The sequence below is a fragment of the Procambarus clarkii genome, chromosome 56 (genome assembly GCF_040958095.1).
Source record: "Procambarus clarkii isolate CNS0578487 chromosome 56, FALCON_Pclarkii_2.0, whole genome shotgun sequence".
Lineage (NCBI taxonomy): Eukaryota > Metazoa > Arthropoda > Malacostraca > Decapoda > Cambaridae > Procambarus > Procambarus clarkii.
This window is the reverse complement of record NC_091205.1, coordinates 24,778,853-24,797,611: the sequence shown is the minus strand read 5'-3', so window position 1 is coordinate 24,797,611 and position 18,759 is coordinate 24,778,853. Positions and strand designations below refer to the sequence as shown.

Sequence of the window (18,759 nt, the reverse complement as noted above, 5' to 3'; positions counted from 1 at the left end):
CTCTATATTACACCTGTTGCTGGTTCCTGTTATCTCTATATTCCACCCTAGAGAGGACTATTGTCATGAAAATACTTTGTGGTTTGGTATCTCTTGTTTGAAAGGTTCGTATTGTCCAGTCTCATTTCTTAGTGACGGCTACTTTTTTTTTTTTTAAAGTAAGGTCTTCCAACATGATTACTCCCAAATCGTTTTAGTTACTTGTTCTTTGTTTTGTGTGATTTGATTGTTATCTCTGTTATCTCTGATTGTTAACTGATAACAGAGATGTTATCTCTGTTATCTCTGATTGCGTTTTATATGGGTTTTCGATTTTGCTGTAGCAGAGTAACTGAAACAATCTAAAGTTGAGCAATGGGCAGAGTTTCTTTCCCCCTATGCCCCTGTTACCTAGCAGTAAAATAGGTACCTGGGTGTTAGTCAGCTGTCACGGGCTGCTTCCTGGGGGTGGAGGCCTGGTCGAGGACCAGGCCGCGGGGACACTAAAAAGACCCGAAATCATCTCAAGATAAGAAGAGATGGTTTCTGTGGCGTATTGGAAAACCTGATTTATATAAGTTTTGGAGGTTTGTTGTGTCCTATATATGGTCTACTCGTATAAATCTTAGTATGTTAATCTTCAGAGGATGATACGGTACTATGGTTTGTGTCCTTTGTCCCTGTATGATGCGAGACTGAAGTACTGAAAAGTACACAGTACTCTTGGGGGATTAAATTTTTCACGGTGGATGATTCGGATGTTACTTTAATGACTATTACTCTTTGGGTTCTGTTTGCTAGGAAATTGAAGAGCCGTCTTTCTATTTATCTAATTTAATTTGTGTGTAATAGCACCATGGTTGCATTCGACTTGAGAATGGTCCAGGACGGACCGAAACGTCGTCGTCCCTTCAACTTCTAGTGTGTGGTCTGGTCAACATGGTTGCATTCGTCGAGGTCTTTCGGAAAACGTGTGTATATGACAGAAGTGTTTTGAGTTCCGTGGCATATAGGGCCATGTTATGAATTCTGAGATGCAGGAGTCTCCTGCTCTAATGCCTTGTTGTCTATGGTTATGTAGATGTCAGTCCATGTTGAGTCTACTTTATTTCCTTTGTGGTGTTAAGCAGTAATGGTTGTGGTATTAGGGGTGGAGGCGAAGCAGTTTGGCCGTCTATGTTGACCAGACCACACACTAGAAGGTGAAGGGACGACGATGTTTCGGTCCGTCCTGGACCATTCTCAAGTCGATTGTGATGAGGGAGGTGCTGGAACCAGACGTCTACACCAGACAGGAGACGGTTTTAAATCTTAATGTTGTGGGAAGCGAGCGGGAAGGTTAATTAAGAGAAGATGTTTGTGTATTGTTACTGGACGGTCGAGAAGGTTGAGCTGTTACGAGGCATCGTGTGCACTGGTCGACACGTGGCATTAGAGAATGAGGGTGTTGGGCGAGTACAAGATGTGTGTACACAAGCAAAAGTGTGTTGGGGAGGGTGAAGGTTAGTACAGGGGAAGGAAGGGTGGATGAAAGTTGAGTTGTGGACGGGTGGAAAATGGTGGTGGGGGAGGGGAGGTAATGGGATGGGAAAATGGGGAGAAAGAGGTAGAAGTGAAGCAAGAGTGCTGGAGAGATTGTGGGGTGGAGAAAGTGCGGCCACAGAACAGGACGGACCCGCGACACCCGAGGTGGTTCACTTCATCTGCCTTTTTTTGTGTGTGATGTTTTGTAGGAGAAAGGTCCATGGAGTGTGGTAAAGAGGAGGTGTGAAAGGTCCCAGCCATACGTACAGAGCCCAACACTTTGGAGGTGGTAGTAGTGGCTCATGGAGTCTCTCTCTCCAAAGCTGTCGGGGTCGCATCATTAACAATAGTGACGGAATAAGTCTGCACTGGTGCGTTAAGTGCCTTCTCCACCTTGTTGAAAATGTATTGGATATGCAGGCGATGAGTCACAATAACGTGGCTAAAGTAAGTTGACCAGACCACACACTAGAAGGTGAAGGGACGACGACGACGTTTCGGTCCGTCCTGGACCATTCTCAAGTCGATTGTCTTGAAAATGGTTGGATATTTGGGCCGATTGGAAAATGGAAACGATTGGATATGTGGGCCTTCGGGCTAAGCAACAGCCTGTTGGAGCAAGTTATCCCAAATCCAGCCTGGTCTCGGGCCGGGCGTGGGGAGAAGAACTCCCAGAACCCCAATAATGAGGTATCCAGCAGGTATCCCCCATCAAGCAGGTATACTTCCCCACTTGGAAGGCTTTATCGCAGCAGTCTTGTATTCGCGATCCAACAGCCTGTCCTTCACCTCGATGATCTTGGCATTGGTTCTGTTTATGGTAGCAGCCCCTGGGCGAGGCGCTGGCCTGCTTGTGGTGCTCCCACCTCTGCCAACTTCTCCAGCGACACAAACAAAATGTAACGCGACTTGACCAAATAAACAGTAAACCAACACATCAATAGAGAGAGTAACGTGTGGGGGGCATCCAGTATCATTACTCGAGTCGAGAGGTGCGAATCCAAAAGCCGGTTTCTCACTTTCAGTTCGATAATCATCCGGAGAAGGATCGAAGTTTTACTTTTTTCGTGTGTGTGTGTGTGTGTGTGTGTGTGTGTGTGTGTGTGTGTGTGTGTGTGTGTGTGTGTGTGTGTGTGTGTGTGTGTGTGTGTGTGTGTGTGTGTGTGTGTGTGTGTGTGTACTCACCTAATTGTGCTTGCGGGGGTTGAGCTCTGTCTCTTTGGTCCCGCCTCTCAACCGTCAATCAACTGGTGTACAGATTCCTGAGCCTACTGGGCTCTATCATATCTACATTTGAAACTGTGTATGGAGTCAGCCTCCACCACATCACTTCCTAATGCATTCCATTTACTAACTACTCTGACACTGAAAAAGTTCTTTCTAACGTCTCTGTGGCTCATTTGGGTACTCAGCTTCCACCTGTGTCCCCTTGTTCGCGTCCCACCAGTGTTGAATAGTTCATCCTTGTTTACCCGGTCGATTCCCCTGAGGATTTTGTAGGTTGTGATCATGTCCCCCCTTACTCTTCTGTCTTCCAGTGTCGTGAGGTGCATTTCCCGCAGCCTTTCCTCATAACTCATGCCTCTTAGTTCTGGGACTAGTCTAGTAGCATACCTTTGGACTTTTTCCAGCTTCGTCTTGTGCTTGACAAGGTACGGGCTCCATGCTGGGGCCGCATACTCCAGGATTGGTCTTACCTGTGTGTGTGTGTGTGTGTGTGTGTGTGTGTGTGTGTGTGTGTGTGTGGGTGTGTGTTTGTGTGTGTGCGTGTGCGTGTACGTGCGTGCGGGGGGGGGGATTTGTTTCAGCCATGCCTAATATCACTGCTCATAATGTATAACACTTAGTTGAACTGATGAACAAGTGGAAAGTATTTCATAATCTCGCTCTGAACGGGAAGGAAAGAGGCATAATTGTATTTTTAATTTGATTTGCCTCTACTTATTTTCGTCACAGTCTAATATAGCCATTGATTGCAATTAACACAGTGAACAAACTGGAAAAGTATTGCTTTCTGTCGGCTACGTGGTTCAGGCCTCGACATGTCCCTCTGCCACCACTCGTGGCCAGTTGATAGAATGGTTGGAAATGCCTGCCTTATCCGGCAAGTTGTTTTTCTTGGAACACGATCCATCAATGGGTTTACACCCAGGTCCCTAATCCCTGCTGGGTGAATAGGTAAAGATTAGAAAGATTAGTCCCCAGTCAGTGTTTTCCCTAAACAGACTAGTAAGTTCTTGCAAGAAGTACCGGACCAACCAGGATGTTGTGGATATGTGGACCTACGGGAAGCTTCAAGCAATAGCCTGTTGGACCAAGTTATCACAAGTCTAGCCTGGCCTCAGGCCGGGCTCTGGGAGTAGAACTCTAGAGACCCTCTTCAGGTAAAAACCAGATACATGAAACTCAAGGTAACTGGCGTGAATTCTGGGAAGGAAGGAGGGAGAGAGAGAGAGAGAGAGAGATATAGAGAGAGAGAGAGAGATATATAGAGAGAGAGATATATATATATAGAGAGAGATATATATATATATATAGAGAGAGAGATATAGAGAGAGAGAGAGATATAGAGAGATATATATATAGAGAGAGAGAGAGAGAGAGAGAGAGAGAGAGGGGGGGTTAAAAACTAGACTACCGTGATTGAAAAATGCAATAGATGGGCTTGGCCATCCTGTTCCGACCTCCGAGTCTGACCTTTCACCTGAATAATTGACCGGAAAGAAGCATGGGGGTTTAGAGAGACCATTGTTCTATTAAACAAAAGCAATATCAAGCAATTATTTCATCAATGTTTGCTGGCAACCTGATTTACAAATCCACTTGATAGCGTATGAAATGTCTTTTGTTTAATAATTTACGGAATAGGGACAGAGAGAGAGAGGACCTCTATGTGGCTTCCACTGGTGAAACAGAGTATGCATGAAAAGGTGCTTGATGCGAGCCACGTAGGCTTTGTGTTACTTACCTTTGATCCCTTGGGGTACATTTTTATGCATTCATGTTTGTAAATAGCAGAGTATCCTCCACCCGTTACTAATGTGGCTGTTGCATACTGTTCTCATGGAGTGGAGGTATGTGTAATATGTAGATTGTGGTGCCGGAGCCAGCAGCTGCAAGGTTAAAGATGTAGTCTTGGAGTGTGAGAGGAGTGTGCAGTATCGTCTGTATTAACCTAACCTAACCTGGCCTGGCCTGGCCTGGCCTGCTGTACCACCAACTTCTGCCCGAAACGCTGCGCGTACTAGTGGCTTTACAAGAATGTAATTACTATGCTATGTATCCTCACAATCCCAATGTACCTTCTTGTATATATATAAATAAAATAAATAAATAAATAACTTTCATTGACTCGGGTGTCCTGGACGACGTCCTAACAATTTATCCAAAATTTGCTTGTCCATTTTAAAGAATGAAAAACGATTTTTATATTATTTTTATGCTGCATCTCTTATGAACCCATCCGTGTCCTTTTGTGGCAGTGCACAACAGAAAGTGGATTTTTACATAATCATACATTTTTCATACATACATTTTTACATAATCATACAGCAGCAGCAGCAGCAGTAGCAGCAGCAGCAGTAGCAGCAGCAGCAGCAGCAGCAGCAGCAGCAGCAGTGCCTTACAAAGAAGCGAAGTCGGCCAAGTTGTGAACACACCGTAGAACATAAAGATGGAGCTGGTACAAGTTCTATACCAACTTACATCAGGGTGAAAGTAGGCTTCGGTTTTGTCTCTGTGCTCAAGTATCGAAGACAAACAAGTCGGCAACAGCCTAGCGCAGTTTAAATTTAAACTTCGTAATCATGTAATGTCCATTTATACCCATATTTTTGTGTGTGGCTGAAGTCAAATAATTCTTGAACGTGTCAATACCATAGTGACAAGGGGCTAGCTAGTCAGATATTGTGTTGTAGGTTGTCAAGACTTGTTGATAGCTGTGTCATGTTTCTTATGCCAACTTTCTTTCTCTTTTTTTTGAAGGCGAGGCTCCCAACGGTCGCCCCATCAAAAGTAAGTAGAGGAGCGGTGGCGCTTCCCGGGTATGTTTTGTTTTTTGTCTCAAATGTCGTTTTTATCTGCGCGCGCTTGGGTCCTCCCTCCCTTTTGCGCGTGTTTCCTCCTTCCCTTTTGCATGTGTTTTCTCCTTCCCTTTTGCATGTGTTTTCTCCTTCCCTTTTGCATGTGTTTTCTCCTTCCCTTTTGCATGTGTTTTCTCCTTCCCTTTTGCATGTGTTTTCTCCTTCCCTTTAGTATGTGTTTTCTCCTTCCCTTTTGCATGTGTTTTCTCCTTCCCTTTTGCAAGCGTTTCCTCTCTCCCTTTTGCATGTGTGTCCTCCCTCCCTTATTCACGTGTTTTCCCTAACCATTAGACAAAAATCTTACCCTGGGATGATGTTTTCTTCCGTGTCTTCAGTGATAAAAAAGTATTTTTTTTCACCCGCAACAAGAGGTAATGAGGCAGAGAAAGGGAATGATAAACAGTGGGATGAGAAAGATGTGGCTGAAGCTTGGAGAAAGATGTAGCGTAATTATAATACCAGGCTCGTTAGTGTGGTCCAGGTGGAGAGATGGCCAAACTGCCGCCCATTAGAACAACATTTATACACTGGGTTATCTTGATTTCGGGGCTTAGTGTCCCCGCGGCCCGGTCCTCGACCAGGCCTCCACCCCCAGGAAGCAGCCCCTTGACAGCTGACTAACTCCCAGGTACCTATTTACTGCTAGGTAACAGGGGCATCAGGGTGAAAGAAACTCTGCCCATTGTTTCTTGCCGGCGCCCGGGATAGAACCCGGGACCACAGGATCCCAAGACCAGCGTGCTGTCCGCTCTGCCGACCGGCTCGTGGTTATAGTCTTGAGTATACATACTGGCCTCCTGTAAGTAGTATACAGTATCCATTATTTACTTTACTGTTTAATAGTGAACTATTACTGTTTAGGAAATTTATATTTACCATTTTTAAAATGGTAAAGTTGTTATTTATTAAATAGTATGTATTATTTACAGAGGCCAGTGCGAGAGTATGCTATTCCGGCAAGGAATACCCCTTACCTGGATAAATGTGAACACCCTCCCCCCGCCCTCATGTATACTTCCCCCCCCCCCCTCACCTTCCTACACCATACCTGGAGTGGGTTCTGGGAGTTGTTCTACTCCCCAAGTCCGGCTTTGACTTGCGATAACTGGATCCGACAGACTGTTGAGTGGAGCTGTCCGCACGGTACTTGTTGTGCAGATCACTACAGCACGGTTGGTCAGGCACTTGTTGTAGTAGTGTGTCACGCTGCTATCTTCCCCCCCCCCCCCCTGCCACGTGAGTCCAATCTTCCATGTGACATTTCCTGCCTTTGCCCCCCCCCCCCCCCCCATCACCCTGCCATTTCCCAGTTTCCCTTCCGTTCTCACTTGTCTCTTGCCTCACGTCACACCATCTTCACCTCCCCTCTGCTCTTCCTGCGTCTCAGCAGCAGCACCGGGGCCGAGGGTGATCGATCTGACCCTCAGGGTGACGCCCTGGGAATGGCACGTCGTCCGGGTCACACTTGGGAGACGGTATCCTAGTGGGGGGGTTGGGGGTGACCCCCCTTTTTCTTCACTGCTTGTAGCTCCGTCTTCATCTTTACCAGCTTCGGGTTATCTGCTAATATAATGATGGCGTCTTCATTCCACCATCCTCTTTCCAGCCTCCTTCTTGCTCCTGCATTGAGTGTTTCACAACACCACCGCCGGCCTGCTGCCTTTCACCACCCCATCTCTACCCCATCTCCCAGCACAAGGTGACCAACACCTTGTTGGGGGGAGAATGGGGAGAAGGGAGATGATCAGTGGCTGGCGTGCCACAGATCTTGCTGTGCTTGCTGGCTCTCTCTCTATCTTTGTTATTCTTTGTTCCCTTGCTCTTCACCTTCTTCACGTATTGTCACCAGTTTGTCGTACAACACCAGCTTCTTTTTCTAAATGTTATATTCCTAATGCTGGGTTTGTGCTTTTTTTTCAAATAATATTCTATCTATTTTTTTGCAGAGTATGTTTGTTACACGGCAAGTTTGTATTTCAGTCCCTCCTGCCTGTCTTCATTCTTGTATATTGTTGACTAGATCACACACTAGAAGGTGAAGGGACGACGACGTTTCGGTCCGTCCTGGACCATTCTCAAGTCGATTGTGAGAATGGTCCAGGACGGACTGAAACGTCGTCGTCCCTTCACCTTCCAGTGTGTGGTCTGGTCAGCATACTTTAGCCACGTTATTGAGACTCCTCGCCTTCTTGTATATTGGTATCCGATGTGCCGTCTTCCAGCTGCTGGGCAACTCTCCCCTCTCCCCCTCTCCAATGAGGCACCAAAGGTCCATGTTAGAGTATACTGAACGACTGAAGCATATCAATGGTGATAGATTGTTTTGGGTCTACTACTTATCTCGGAGTAGATACATCTTTGGTCACCATACTGTGGAATGGACATAGATTTAGAAGCATGCGTATAGATAAGAATGACTTAATTCAAGGAATTAGAAACCTTATGAAGTGAGATTTGAAAGTCATAATTTCTTTCTTCATTCTTAAAGTCAATAATTTCAATATACCAAGACGAAGAGTACGGTTAGAATATGAACGAATTATGTAAATGAGTAAAAATATCTTGATTAATAAAGTTTCAAATTCACAACACAAAATAGAACACTAAAAACAGCAATTTTTAAAAATGTGATTTGGTGTATATCAAAATGTAAAATGTGATTAATTTGGTGTAAAACAGAACATGTTATGTTCTGTTTTAATAACGAATGTAAACTATTCGTTATTTTAAGTGTTCAAGCATGCGAGCTGGCGACTTTGGAGTGGGGGGGGGGGGCGCCCCAACTTTAATAAGCACTATAACGTCCTATAAAGTGTTTACAGAATATTTATGCCATTCTTTACAAATTTATTTTGCACGATATACCCATTCGTGTAGAGAAAGGAGTGTGGCATTTTAATTTTTTAGGACTATTTAAAATGCTTATATTGACAGATCTCGATTGTAAACTAAATTTAAGGTCGCTGGGGGATTTTAATTAGAAGATTATTTACAGGTGTCACAATTTGAGGTGTTTAGAGAATAGGAAGGAAGAGAGGGAGGGAGGAAGGTTTGAATTTTGGCTCGATCTTTCTCACTTGAACTTCAGAATCTGGACTACCTACCTAGCCGCTGCATCCAATTGAAAATCGATGCATTGATTGATGGCAGGTAAAGACTTCAATTTCCGACGTGGGGGGGAGGCTTGGAGATTGTGGGGGGGGGGACTGTGCACCTGTTCATGGGAAGGGGGCTGGTGGGGGGGGGGTTAGTAAAGAGGATGGTGAGGTACAGGTGAAGGGAAGTTTTGGAATGGGGAATACAGTGAGAGGTATGAAAGCTGGCGGGCTGTCCGCCTTGCTGACACGATGTGTGGGTGTTGGCAGCTAAGCTAAGCTTGCTCTCTTGTCAGGGAGCTGTGAGTGTGTGAGGTTTTTCCACATATATTTCACTATATATGGGCGTGTATAGATGAATACTGTGTTGCATATACATATACACTCCCCGAGGCTTCCAATACATGAAGGCGATTTATTTTATTTACTGATATACACACAATTTTTTTATGCAGTTATTAGGGGGGAGATTTCTGGTCAGTATTTCAAGTGGGAATTAAGTGCTGTGGGGCCGGGTTTTCATCTAGTAAATAGAGGCTCTTGGGCCACCAGCTGTGGGAGGTTTCACAGCTACATGGGGAGAATGGGCAGGCGGAGAGTACACCCAGGGGAGGGAGGGGAAGGAAGCACCCGACCGATGGGAGAGTGGGGGGAGTTGACCCAGTAGGTGATAGGGGTGGGAGTGTGGGGTGGGGGGGGGGAGTTGTGAAGGCGCGGCCGGAGAGAAGGTAACATGCAGCAGGCCTGAGGGGCGCCCTTATCACCCGCCAGTGTCAAGAGAGGCGCTCCTGCTGCTGCTGCTGCTGCTGCTGTCAGTAGTGGTGGTGGTGGCTCCCCTCTTGCCTTCACTCTCCTATCACTCAAGTTTCCTAGTCTCTTCCTTGCTTCGTAAGTTCGCACCCTCATCACGGCTCTTGGGGATTTATTACTTCCTTCCTTGTTTCCTAGTCTCTTCCTGGGCTCTTCCTTGCTTGGTTGCTTGCAGTGGAGGATAGGCAGATGGTAGCGGTGGTAGATGGTGCTGGGAACCTCACCAGTGCCTGAGTGACATTTGCAGGAGCAGTGAGGGAGAATGAGTGATAGGTGGGCGGCACCCTACCCATCAGATGGTATCGAGACGTTCGACGTTCATATTCTTTATCGTCGTCGTCGACCTGGAACTCACTCTCTCAAGGTGAGGGGGAACATGTAACGAGATGCGACATCTCGTCCAATGTCGTTAGACTCTGCCAGTTCGGTGTGTGGTTGGGTAAACTTGTCTTCCATGGGACTAACCTGTGGAAAGTTGACCTGTTCCTGGGCTATGGTGCAATAGTCTACGCCCTGGACTCACAATCTAGGAGCCTGGGTTCGATCCTCGGGCGGGACAGAAACGGTTGAGCGCGTATTACTGATACACTTACCCCGACCAGTAGATAGGTGTCCTCCCCCCCCGGGCTGACCTGAGGTGTCGGGGGGGGGGGATTAGATAAGCCTAATTTCAGGGTTGAGATCTGGCTCTTAGGCCCGCCTCTCAACTGTCAATCACCGTTTTCCCCCCCACAAAGCAGCAGCCCGTAGCAGTTGTCTGTCCCAGGTACCGATTTACTGGTAGGTGAACAGGTGCATTAGGGTGAAAGAAACTGCCCATTTGTTTCCGCCGCCGCCGGGGATCGATCCCCGGATCCTAGCACTACGAATCTTGGTCGCTGTCCACTCGGCTGTCAGGCCCCTGCAGGTTTTACACATTAAGATATCAATGTGTTAGGCTATATTTTACTCTTGCAAGTGGTGTGAAGGCAAGTATGTTTTTATTATAGTTGGCAATGAATTGGCTAGACCTTGGTTGGGAAGTGGAGCAGGAGGGCGTGTTTATACGGTGGCATAACGCACCTGTGTTGACCAGACCACACTCTAGAAGGTGAAGGGACGACGACGTTTCGGTTCGTCCTGGACCATTCTCAAGTCGATTGTGAGTGGTCCAGGATGGACCGAAACGTCGTCGTCCCTTCACCTAATAGTGTGTGGTCTGGTCAACATATTTTAGCCACGTTATTGTGACTCCTCGCCTGCACTGTATTGAATTGTCCACGGAGGCCCTACCTATTTGGCCGTCGTTATAAAAAATACTCGTATTTCGCCCAAGTAAAACAGAAACAAGCAACACTTAGTGGGCCCAACCTACATGACTACACTAACTGCAATGACTACATTGTAGTCATTGCATTTAGCATTTTCTGCTGTTGCTGTCAGGTTTCATCTTCAGTAATTTCTCTCGGCTCTTACGTTATGTTGCTCCATCTGCTCTTAGTGTACGAGATTTTAATGCTCTGAAACCATACACTTACGGCTGTGTTAATGTGGGAGAGGGTGAGGGAGATGGGGCTTGGGGTGGAGGAGTTGGTAACACTGAGGGAGGGTTACCAGGCTAATAGGGCAGTGCTGGGAGCCAGGGGCCAGATTCACGAAGCAGTTACGCAAGTACTTACGAACGTGTACATCTTTCCTCAATCTTTGACGGCTTTGGTTATATTTATTAAACGGTTTACAAGCATGGAAACTTACCAATCAACTGTTGTTATTGTTATAACAGCCTCCTGGTGCTTCGGAGCTCATTGAAGTGTTAAATAATTGTAAACAAAGCTGCTAAAGATTGAGGAAAGATGTACAGGTTCGTAAGTACCTGCGTAACTGCTTCGTGAATCTGGTCCCCAGGATCAGTGTTGCAGGGGTAGAAAGGTAGGGTGGGGGGGGGAGTGGGATTGTTGCGCGCGTCTGGGGGGATGGTGGGGGGGGGGGGCAGAGTTGTAGAAGAGTGGATGCAATGAAGAGATGATTTGAAAGCAAGAAGTTGGGGGTACTTGGTGAAGGGTGGCTCTGGTGAAATGATGGGGTGGGGGGGGGAAGCAGAGGGGAGGGGAGTTGGGAGGGAGCAGAGGGGAGGGGCGTAGGGGTGGGGGGAGCAGAGGGGAGGGGGCGTAGGGGTGGGGGAGCAGAGGGGAGGGGAGTTGGGGGGGAGCAGAGCAGAGGGGAGGGGAGTTGGGGGGAGCAGAGGGGAGGGGAGTTGGGGGGAGCAGAGGGGAGGGGAGTTGGGGGAAGCAGAGGGGAGGGGAGTTGGGGGAAGCAGAGGGGAGGGGAGTTGGGGGAAGCAGAGGGGAGGGGAGTTGGGGGAAGCAGAGGGGAGGGGAGTTGGGGGAAGCAGAGGGGAGGGGAGTTGGGGGAAGCAGAGGGGAGGGGAGTTGGGGGAAGCAGAGGGGAGGGGAGTTGGGGGAAGCAGAGGGGAGGGGAGTTGGGGGGAGCAGAGGGGATGGGAGGGGAGCAGAGGGGAGGGGAGGGGAGGGGGGTGGTGGGGAGCAGCATTTGGTGTGGAGGCAGGGGTGGGAGGGGGGGGGTAACTGCAGTAGACAGGAGCCTGTTGTTGTTTGTTTAGATTCAGCTGTAAATAAAAGTTCCGAAGTAGCACGGGCTATGGTGAGCCCGTATGGGGGCCCTGTGTGGGAGGCTGTGTATAAACTGTGTAAACTGGGGGGGGGAGCAATCCGATCTCCTAATAGAACGTCGCATTTTGACGTATACTCCAAGGTCAAAAATCGTCCTACTAGAAGATGGTAGTGGGTCGCGAAATTGATATACTGTCCCGTTTTCTGTTTTATGGCCTCTGGTAGGTTAAGAGAGGGGATTTTAGTACGACTGTTTCTTGACGTTGGGAAACGTTAGGAGGACGGGCAACTCCCTACTCCCTTAGGGTAGGGAGAATATAGGGTAGGGGTGGCATTATAAATTAAACGGGGTAGGTAGTTTTTCCTGTTTTTGTTAAGCTGGTTGATCAGTCCAGCAACCAGGAGGTCTGGTCGACGACCGGGCCGCGGGAACGCTAAGCCCCGGAAGCACCTTAAGGTATGGTAGCTTATAACACTGGCTGTCTTGTGGATGTGGTTATATTATTCTGTATCTATCCGTCTTTGTCCCTGTATAGTGCAGCTGTCCGTCCGTCCGTCCGTCCGTGGCACCTGTAGGATCAGGGGTCACCTGTACGTCTCCTACCTGTTCACGGCCCAACCGTTCTCGCACTTTCTTAGTCAGTATTGACTTATTAAATAAGTGCATATGTGACATACTAATTTATTGTGAATATTTTAGCTTACCTTGAAAAGCTTCATAGTAAACACCAACCTTACCTAACCTTCTTAGTATGTTTAAGCATTTTATTGCTTCGTAATTACAATTATTACTTAACCTATACCTATAATAGGTTAAGTAATAATTGTAATTACAAAGCCATAAGATGCTTATCTAAACATACTAAGAAGGTTAGGTAAGGTTGGTGTTTTCTATGAAGCTCTAAGGTAAACTAAAATATTCACAATAAATTAGTATGTCACATATGCACGTATTTAATAAGTCAATATTGACTATACGAAAGTGCGAGAACGGGTTGCAGGGCCACACACTCCCCTCTGATCTCCAACTAGAAACAGCCCAGTGCATCTCAAAACAAACCCTGCTAATAATATAACCTCAATCATCCATATTGCACCTCGTTCCAATATATAAACCACCTTCACGCGCTATTTATTTACAAAACCATTGATCTCTCCTGACACATTTTTAACCCCTTACAAACCTCCCTTTCCTTCATCTCTTACTCGCCACCTGCTTTCCTTCTGCTGCTCCTTGCCTCCACCCCCTTCCCTACCCTCCCCTACCCTCGGTTCCCCTCCCAGTCGAGCTCAACAAGTCGCACTACCACCACCATCACCAGACTATAAACGCTTCTCCAAACAGCTTAACTGGTTGATTTCACATCCTCCTGGTAGCCTCAGCTTACGCTTCTGCTGTTCGACCTTACACTGTGTTTGCATCACGACAACCATGTAAGAAGCATCTACGTTGCAGCCCGTCCTCCAAAAATGGAGAGGTAAATGTACAGAGCCCCATAAGTGCAATTATGTACTATGTATAAGTGCAATTATGTACTATGTATATCAGTTAATTGTACTTATTACACTTAGTATTAAAACGTACTGTCAGTTCGGAGGATGGGTTGCATATTCTTGACGAATGATAAGTCATTCGTGACTTGAGAATGGACCATTCTCACAATCGACTTAAAAATGGTCCAGGACGGACCGAAACGTCGTCGTCCCTCCACTTTCTAGTGTGTGGTTTGGTCAACATATTGTATTAAGCTGCTCCCTTGGCAGTGCAGCAAGTTTCTCAAGACGGCTGAGAGATCAAATTCTTATTTGAAGGAAGTTGGTCCATCTATTAAAGCTATGCCATAACTATTCTTGCCATTACAAGAAATGGTCCTTGGGGACTAGAAGAACTCCCAGAACCCCATCAAGCCGGTATCAAATGCCGGACCAACCAGGCTGTAGTGGTATGTGGGTCTGCGGGCCGCTCCAAGCAACACCTTATTGGACCAAGTTATCCCAAGTCGAGCCTGACCCCTAGGTCGTGATCGGGGAGTAGAACTACTCCAGAAACCCTAACCAGGTATGTTCCAGGTAACCAACACTAATTGCTCCTTGCCAAGAGATTGGCACAATTTTTTTCAGGATGACATTTAAACCTAGCCTCTCGGGGCTAGGTTTAAAAAGGAGGGGCGGGGGGCCGCCTCCCCCCATTTTTATTGCATCGGCCATACCGTTAAAAATACGGCACGTTAGTGCAAAATTAAACACTGTAATGTTTACACACAGAAATCACAATAGCGTGATGCATCAAATGAATGTTTAAGCCGTGAAAGTTAAGGATTTGTTTACTGTAATGATGACATTTTCTATCGACCTGGCCAGACTAGAAGGTACTTGGCTGGGTACGTTGTCGGTACACAACACTGCTCCCATTACAGTCCTTGCTAATACGTAGCAGTAACTTGTTAATGTGACTTGGTGTCTAAGGCACGACTTTCACTCGGCCCTTACCTCGTATTCTATTTGAAAGACATAATTGGTGTCGGCAGTTCCAGCTGTCAAGTTACCGGGATCCATACAGCCATTGGTGTAGATTGGACCTTGTATATTTTCACCCTCGTCAATTTCTTCATGGGTTCGTTCTTAATGCATACGACGGTGTTAGTCAACAGTTGCTAATTTTAATGTAGAATAGTTGATTGCAATATTACTACAGTTAAGTTATCTATACAAGGGAAGTTCATGCTAGTTCATGCAGAGGGAATTACCAACTCAACCCACACCGGTCGGGGAGCCGGTCGGCCGAGCGGACAGCACGTTGGACTTGTGATCCTGGGTTCGATCCCAGGCGCCGGCGAGAAACAATGGGCAGTGTTTCTTTCACCCTATGCCCCTGTTACCTAGCAGTAAAATAGGTACCTGGGTGTTAGTCAGCTGTCACGGGCTGTTTCCTTGGGGTGGAGGCCTGGTCGAGGACCGGGCCGCGGGGACACTAAAAAAAAGCCCCGAAATCATCTAAAGATAACCTCAAGATAACACTGAAGGATACCTGCTTGATGGGGTTCTGGGAGTTCTTCTACCCAAGCCTGGCCAGAGGTTAGGTCAGACTTGAGAGCCTGAAAGTCTTTGTCGGTCCGTGTTCAATCCTTATCACGATTGATGTAGGGTCCAGGATGGACCGAAACGTAGTCACTTTTAATTTCACGTTTTGGTTCGCTCGTTATTCATTTAAGTTATTGTGACTGCATAGGGAATTGCAGCAAAATTTAAATTTTAAATTTTGCCCCGAGGGGCGAGTTTATTGGGCAGCGCCACTCATCTTGTGAGTGGACACACCGCCATAGCAACATGTACAACACTCCCCTATAGGAAGAAAACCCGCTGGGTTGTTCATCCGTGTGTTCGACGATATAGTGTCAGTTTGCATTGGCCCTTGTTGGTTTTCTCGTATTATATTACGTTAACCATTGTAGTAACACGTTTTGCACACATTTGATCTTTTAAATAGAAGAAAGCATTCTTTAGGGGCGTCGTGCGTGTGTGTGTCACAGCCGGGATAACTTAAGAGACGAGCTATACACGTGAATATTAAACGGATAAGGTTCCAGCAGAGACTTAAACCTAACCAGAAGGGTAGTTTATAATGGCGCTAATGATCTCGTTAGTGTCTAGCCCAACGAACAGTCTCGCTCTCGACATTCTCTCACGCACACCCCCACGTCTCCTCCACACCCCCACGTCTCCTCCACACCCCCACGTCTTCCTCCACACCCCCCTTCCCTCCCTCACTGTGTGCTAAGGTAAAAGGACTTTTGTAAACCAATTTTCCTTTGCTTCGTGTGTTGTGTGGTCCAGCTGTAGTAGGTAGGTACCCGCCAAACACACACTGAAACTACGACGTTGGTACAACGTTCGAACAAGTTTTAACACCTAACCAGTTATAACAACCAATATGGCAAGTTGTAACAACGTTCTAGTTTTCTTCCTATTGGGGAGTGTTGTACATGCTGCTATGGCGGTGTGTCCACTCACAAGATGAGTGGCGCTGCCCAATAAACTCGCCCCTCGGGGCAAAATTTAAAAATTTAACGTTCTAATACGTCATAAACACGTTAAGCCAAGATGTAACAGCTTTATTACAAGTTGTAACAAGCGGAAAATAGAGACAGTTTCGGTTTGTGTTTCCAGGGTACGTAGTAGTGGTGGTGGTTGATGGTGGTGGTGTAATATGTGGTTGGAAGGTTGGGAAGGAGTGGTAGTGGCCTTGGGACACGATAATGTGTGATGTCAGGCGCCCTCGCGCAGCAACATGAGCTTACCTACACAATATTGTTCCGACACACGCCTCGCCGCCGCCACCACCGCCGTCTCCAGTTTTCCACATTCATGGCGCGCAAAGGGAAACTCTTGGTTTATTATGGTCCCGCAAATGCTGGAGGGGGTTAGTTTGTCATTCTGTGTGTTGGTCTCTAATTGTTCTCAGAGGGGTTTGATTTATTTCATAATTGTAGAGGTTTTGTACATTTACAATTGTTTCGGCAGATTCAGAGGGTAGGTTTGACTTTGAACTCACAACTCGTATGTCAAGGATCTGATTTCGACAGGATTTAGATCGACAAGCCATTTGTGTGTGAAGGTAACCATGTAATAATGTAACGTAGGCAGTTACATTTAGTCTGTTAACTGTTACATTATTAGTTAACTTGCCAGCGTTAAAGGACTAATGTGTTTTAATTAACTGCGTATGTCACTTTGTGTCTACGTTACTCATTATTTTCTTAATCATGGGGATGTTTCTGGGAAATGTGGTGATTAGTGATGATCGAATGGCTGGAAAAGCAGCTGATTATTGCTGGGTGGGAGAACCCTGGACACAAATGAAGATCACTGGTCTGTGAACGATTCGTATACCTGGTTGATGGGGTTCTGGGAGTTGTTCTTCTCCCCAAGCCCGGCTTGAGGCCAGGCGCGACTTGTGAGAATTTGGTCCGCCAGGCTGATGTTTGGAGCGGCCCGCAGGCTCACATACCCACCACACCCCGGCTGATCCATATAGTGTGGGTGTGAACAAAAGAGGCCTGGCACCGAGCCTGTGTCACGGGATGCACAACAAAGAAGTCTATAAACTATTTTGCCCCCAAACTCTCGTCTTGTAGTTGACAATTTAAACTGTGACTGAAATAATTCCTTCACCCAAGTCTAAATGCCAAATTCATTTCGTTCCGACTGTCTTTGATGGCGAGTAAACACACTGACAAACTGACCCTTGGAGAATTATAACCCAGATTTTTGTTTCCTGGAATATTTGCCTAATGGTTTTAGTTGAAAGATATTGACGACATAAATCGCGCATTAAAATAACTTGGCCATTTGCTAGGATTGAGTGTGTGTGTGTATTTAGCCCTTTTTTTATTTTTGTATAAATTTTGTTGTTGCTAAAGTTGTTAAAACGGTGAATATCTAATTTATTAGTGTGTGAATGTAGCATAATATCAGTTATGCTAGAGATCCTTACAACTATCTACTGCATGAAACAATTTGACGCTGAAGTACCCAATTGCCACAAGAAAAATTCAAGTAGCAAGGTTTCGGCTCGTCCTGGCTTCTTGAGGCACAACCACTTCGACTTGAGACGGGTCTAGAACGGTCACGTTATTGTGACTTACTCTCTTCATGCTGACATTGCTGCAACCTCTTGCTTGCAGGTCAGTATATTGCAGCATTACGAAGGTGTGACAATATCTGAAACGGAGGAATCGTTTAGATTAGTTTAGCGAGCATAAGAAATATTGCCGGAACGACCGTGGACATCTTCAAGAGGAAACTAGATTGTTTCCTTCAGGGAGTGCCGGACCAACCGGGTTGTGGTGGGTATGTGGGCCTGCAGGCCGCTCCAAGCAACAGCTTAGTAGACCAAACTCACAAGTCGAGCCTGGCCTCTGACCGGGCTTGGGCAGTAGAACAACTCCCAGAACCCCATCAACCAGTTATCATCCAGTTATCAACCAGATTGCGCTACAGAGGCTAGTATATGAGAGAGATTGAAATCTAAATCAGAGGTGATTGTGGCATGTTCTCCAATTGCATGAGATTGTGAAAATGTTGAACTGTCAAGGTAGTTGCAACAAAACGCGAGACAGGTTTTGATGGTTTCGGGGTAGTTGAGCAGGTTAGTTGTGGACACAGCTTGGCGGAGTAGAACTATTCTCAAAACCCTATCAAACAAGCAAGGTGGTGTCGAGGCTGGTTCAGTGTGCTCCTGTCAGGTCTCTTATCACAGGCTTGAGCAGGTGCTTGGACTATACGATGCGATCAAAAGTCCAGAGATGCGGGTTTGATCCTATTATGATCCCCATATCGTCCCAGATATCGCCTCAGATATCGGGGTCACTAATCGTACACTAATCACTACACACACTTATCACATTCTTATAATTCACTTACGCCCTATCTCTGTTTCTTAGATTTGACATGCGAGTGAAAGATCACAGTCAATTACAAAGTTGCAACTGACAAGGCTGACGTTGAAATGCAAGTTGAGGTCGAGAGATTTATATAGGGCGTGAGATTTATATAGGGCGTGAGATTTATATAGGGCGAGAGATTTATATAGGGCGTGAGATTTATATAGGGCGTGAGATTTATATAGGGCGTGAGATTTTTTCTTCAGAATAACATTGG

At 46.4% G+C, this 18,759-nt stretch overlaps 1 protein-coding gene across 6 annotated transcripts in view; it reads left to right on the top strand.

Annotated features, from left to right (window-relative positions):
- Positions 1 to 18,759, top strand: part of LOC123770779 (serine/threonine-protein phosphatase 2B catalytic subunit 2) — a 213,847-nt gene that overhangs the window by 66,888 nt on the left and 128,200 nt on the right. For 2 of the 6 annotated variants that reach the window (XM_069305921.1, XM_045762930.2), the window contains exon 2: positions 5,488 to 5,517. The exons of 2 other annotated variants lie outside the window; for them this stretch is intronic. In XM_069305921.1, coding sequence (XP_069162022.1) covers positions 5,488 to 5,517 — 30 coding nt within the window. Of the gene's footprint in view, positions 1 to 5,487; positions 5,518 to 16,387; positions 16,520 to 18,759 lie in introns of those variants that run through there. 2 more of the 6 variants (XM_069305918.1, XM_069305919.1) reach the window with 2 other exon arrangements.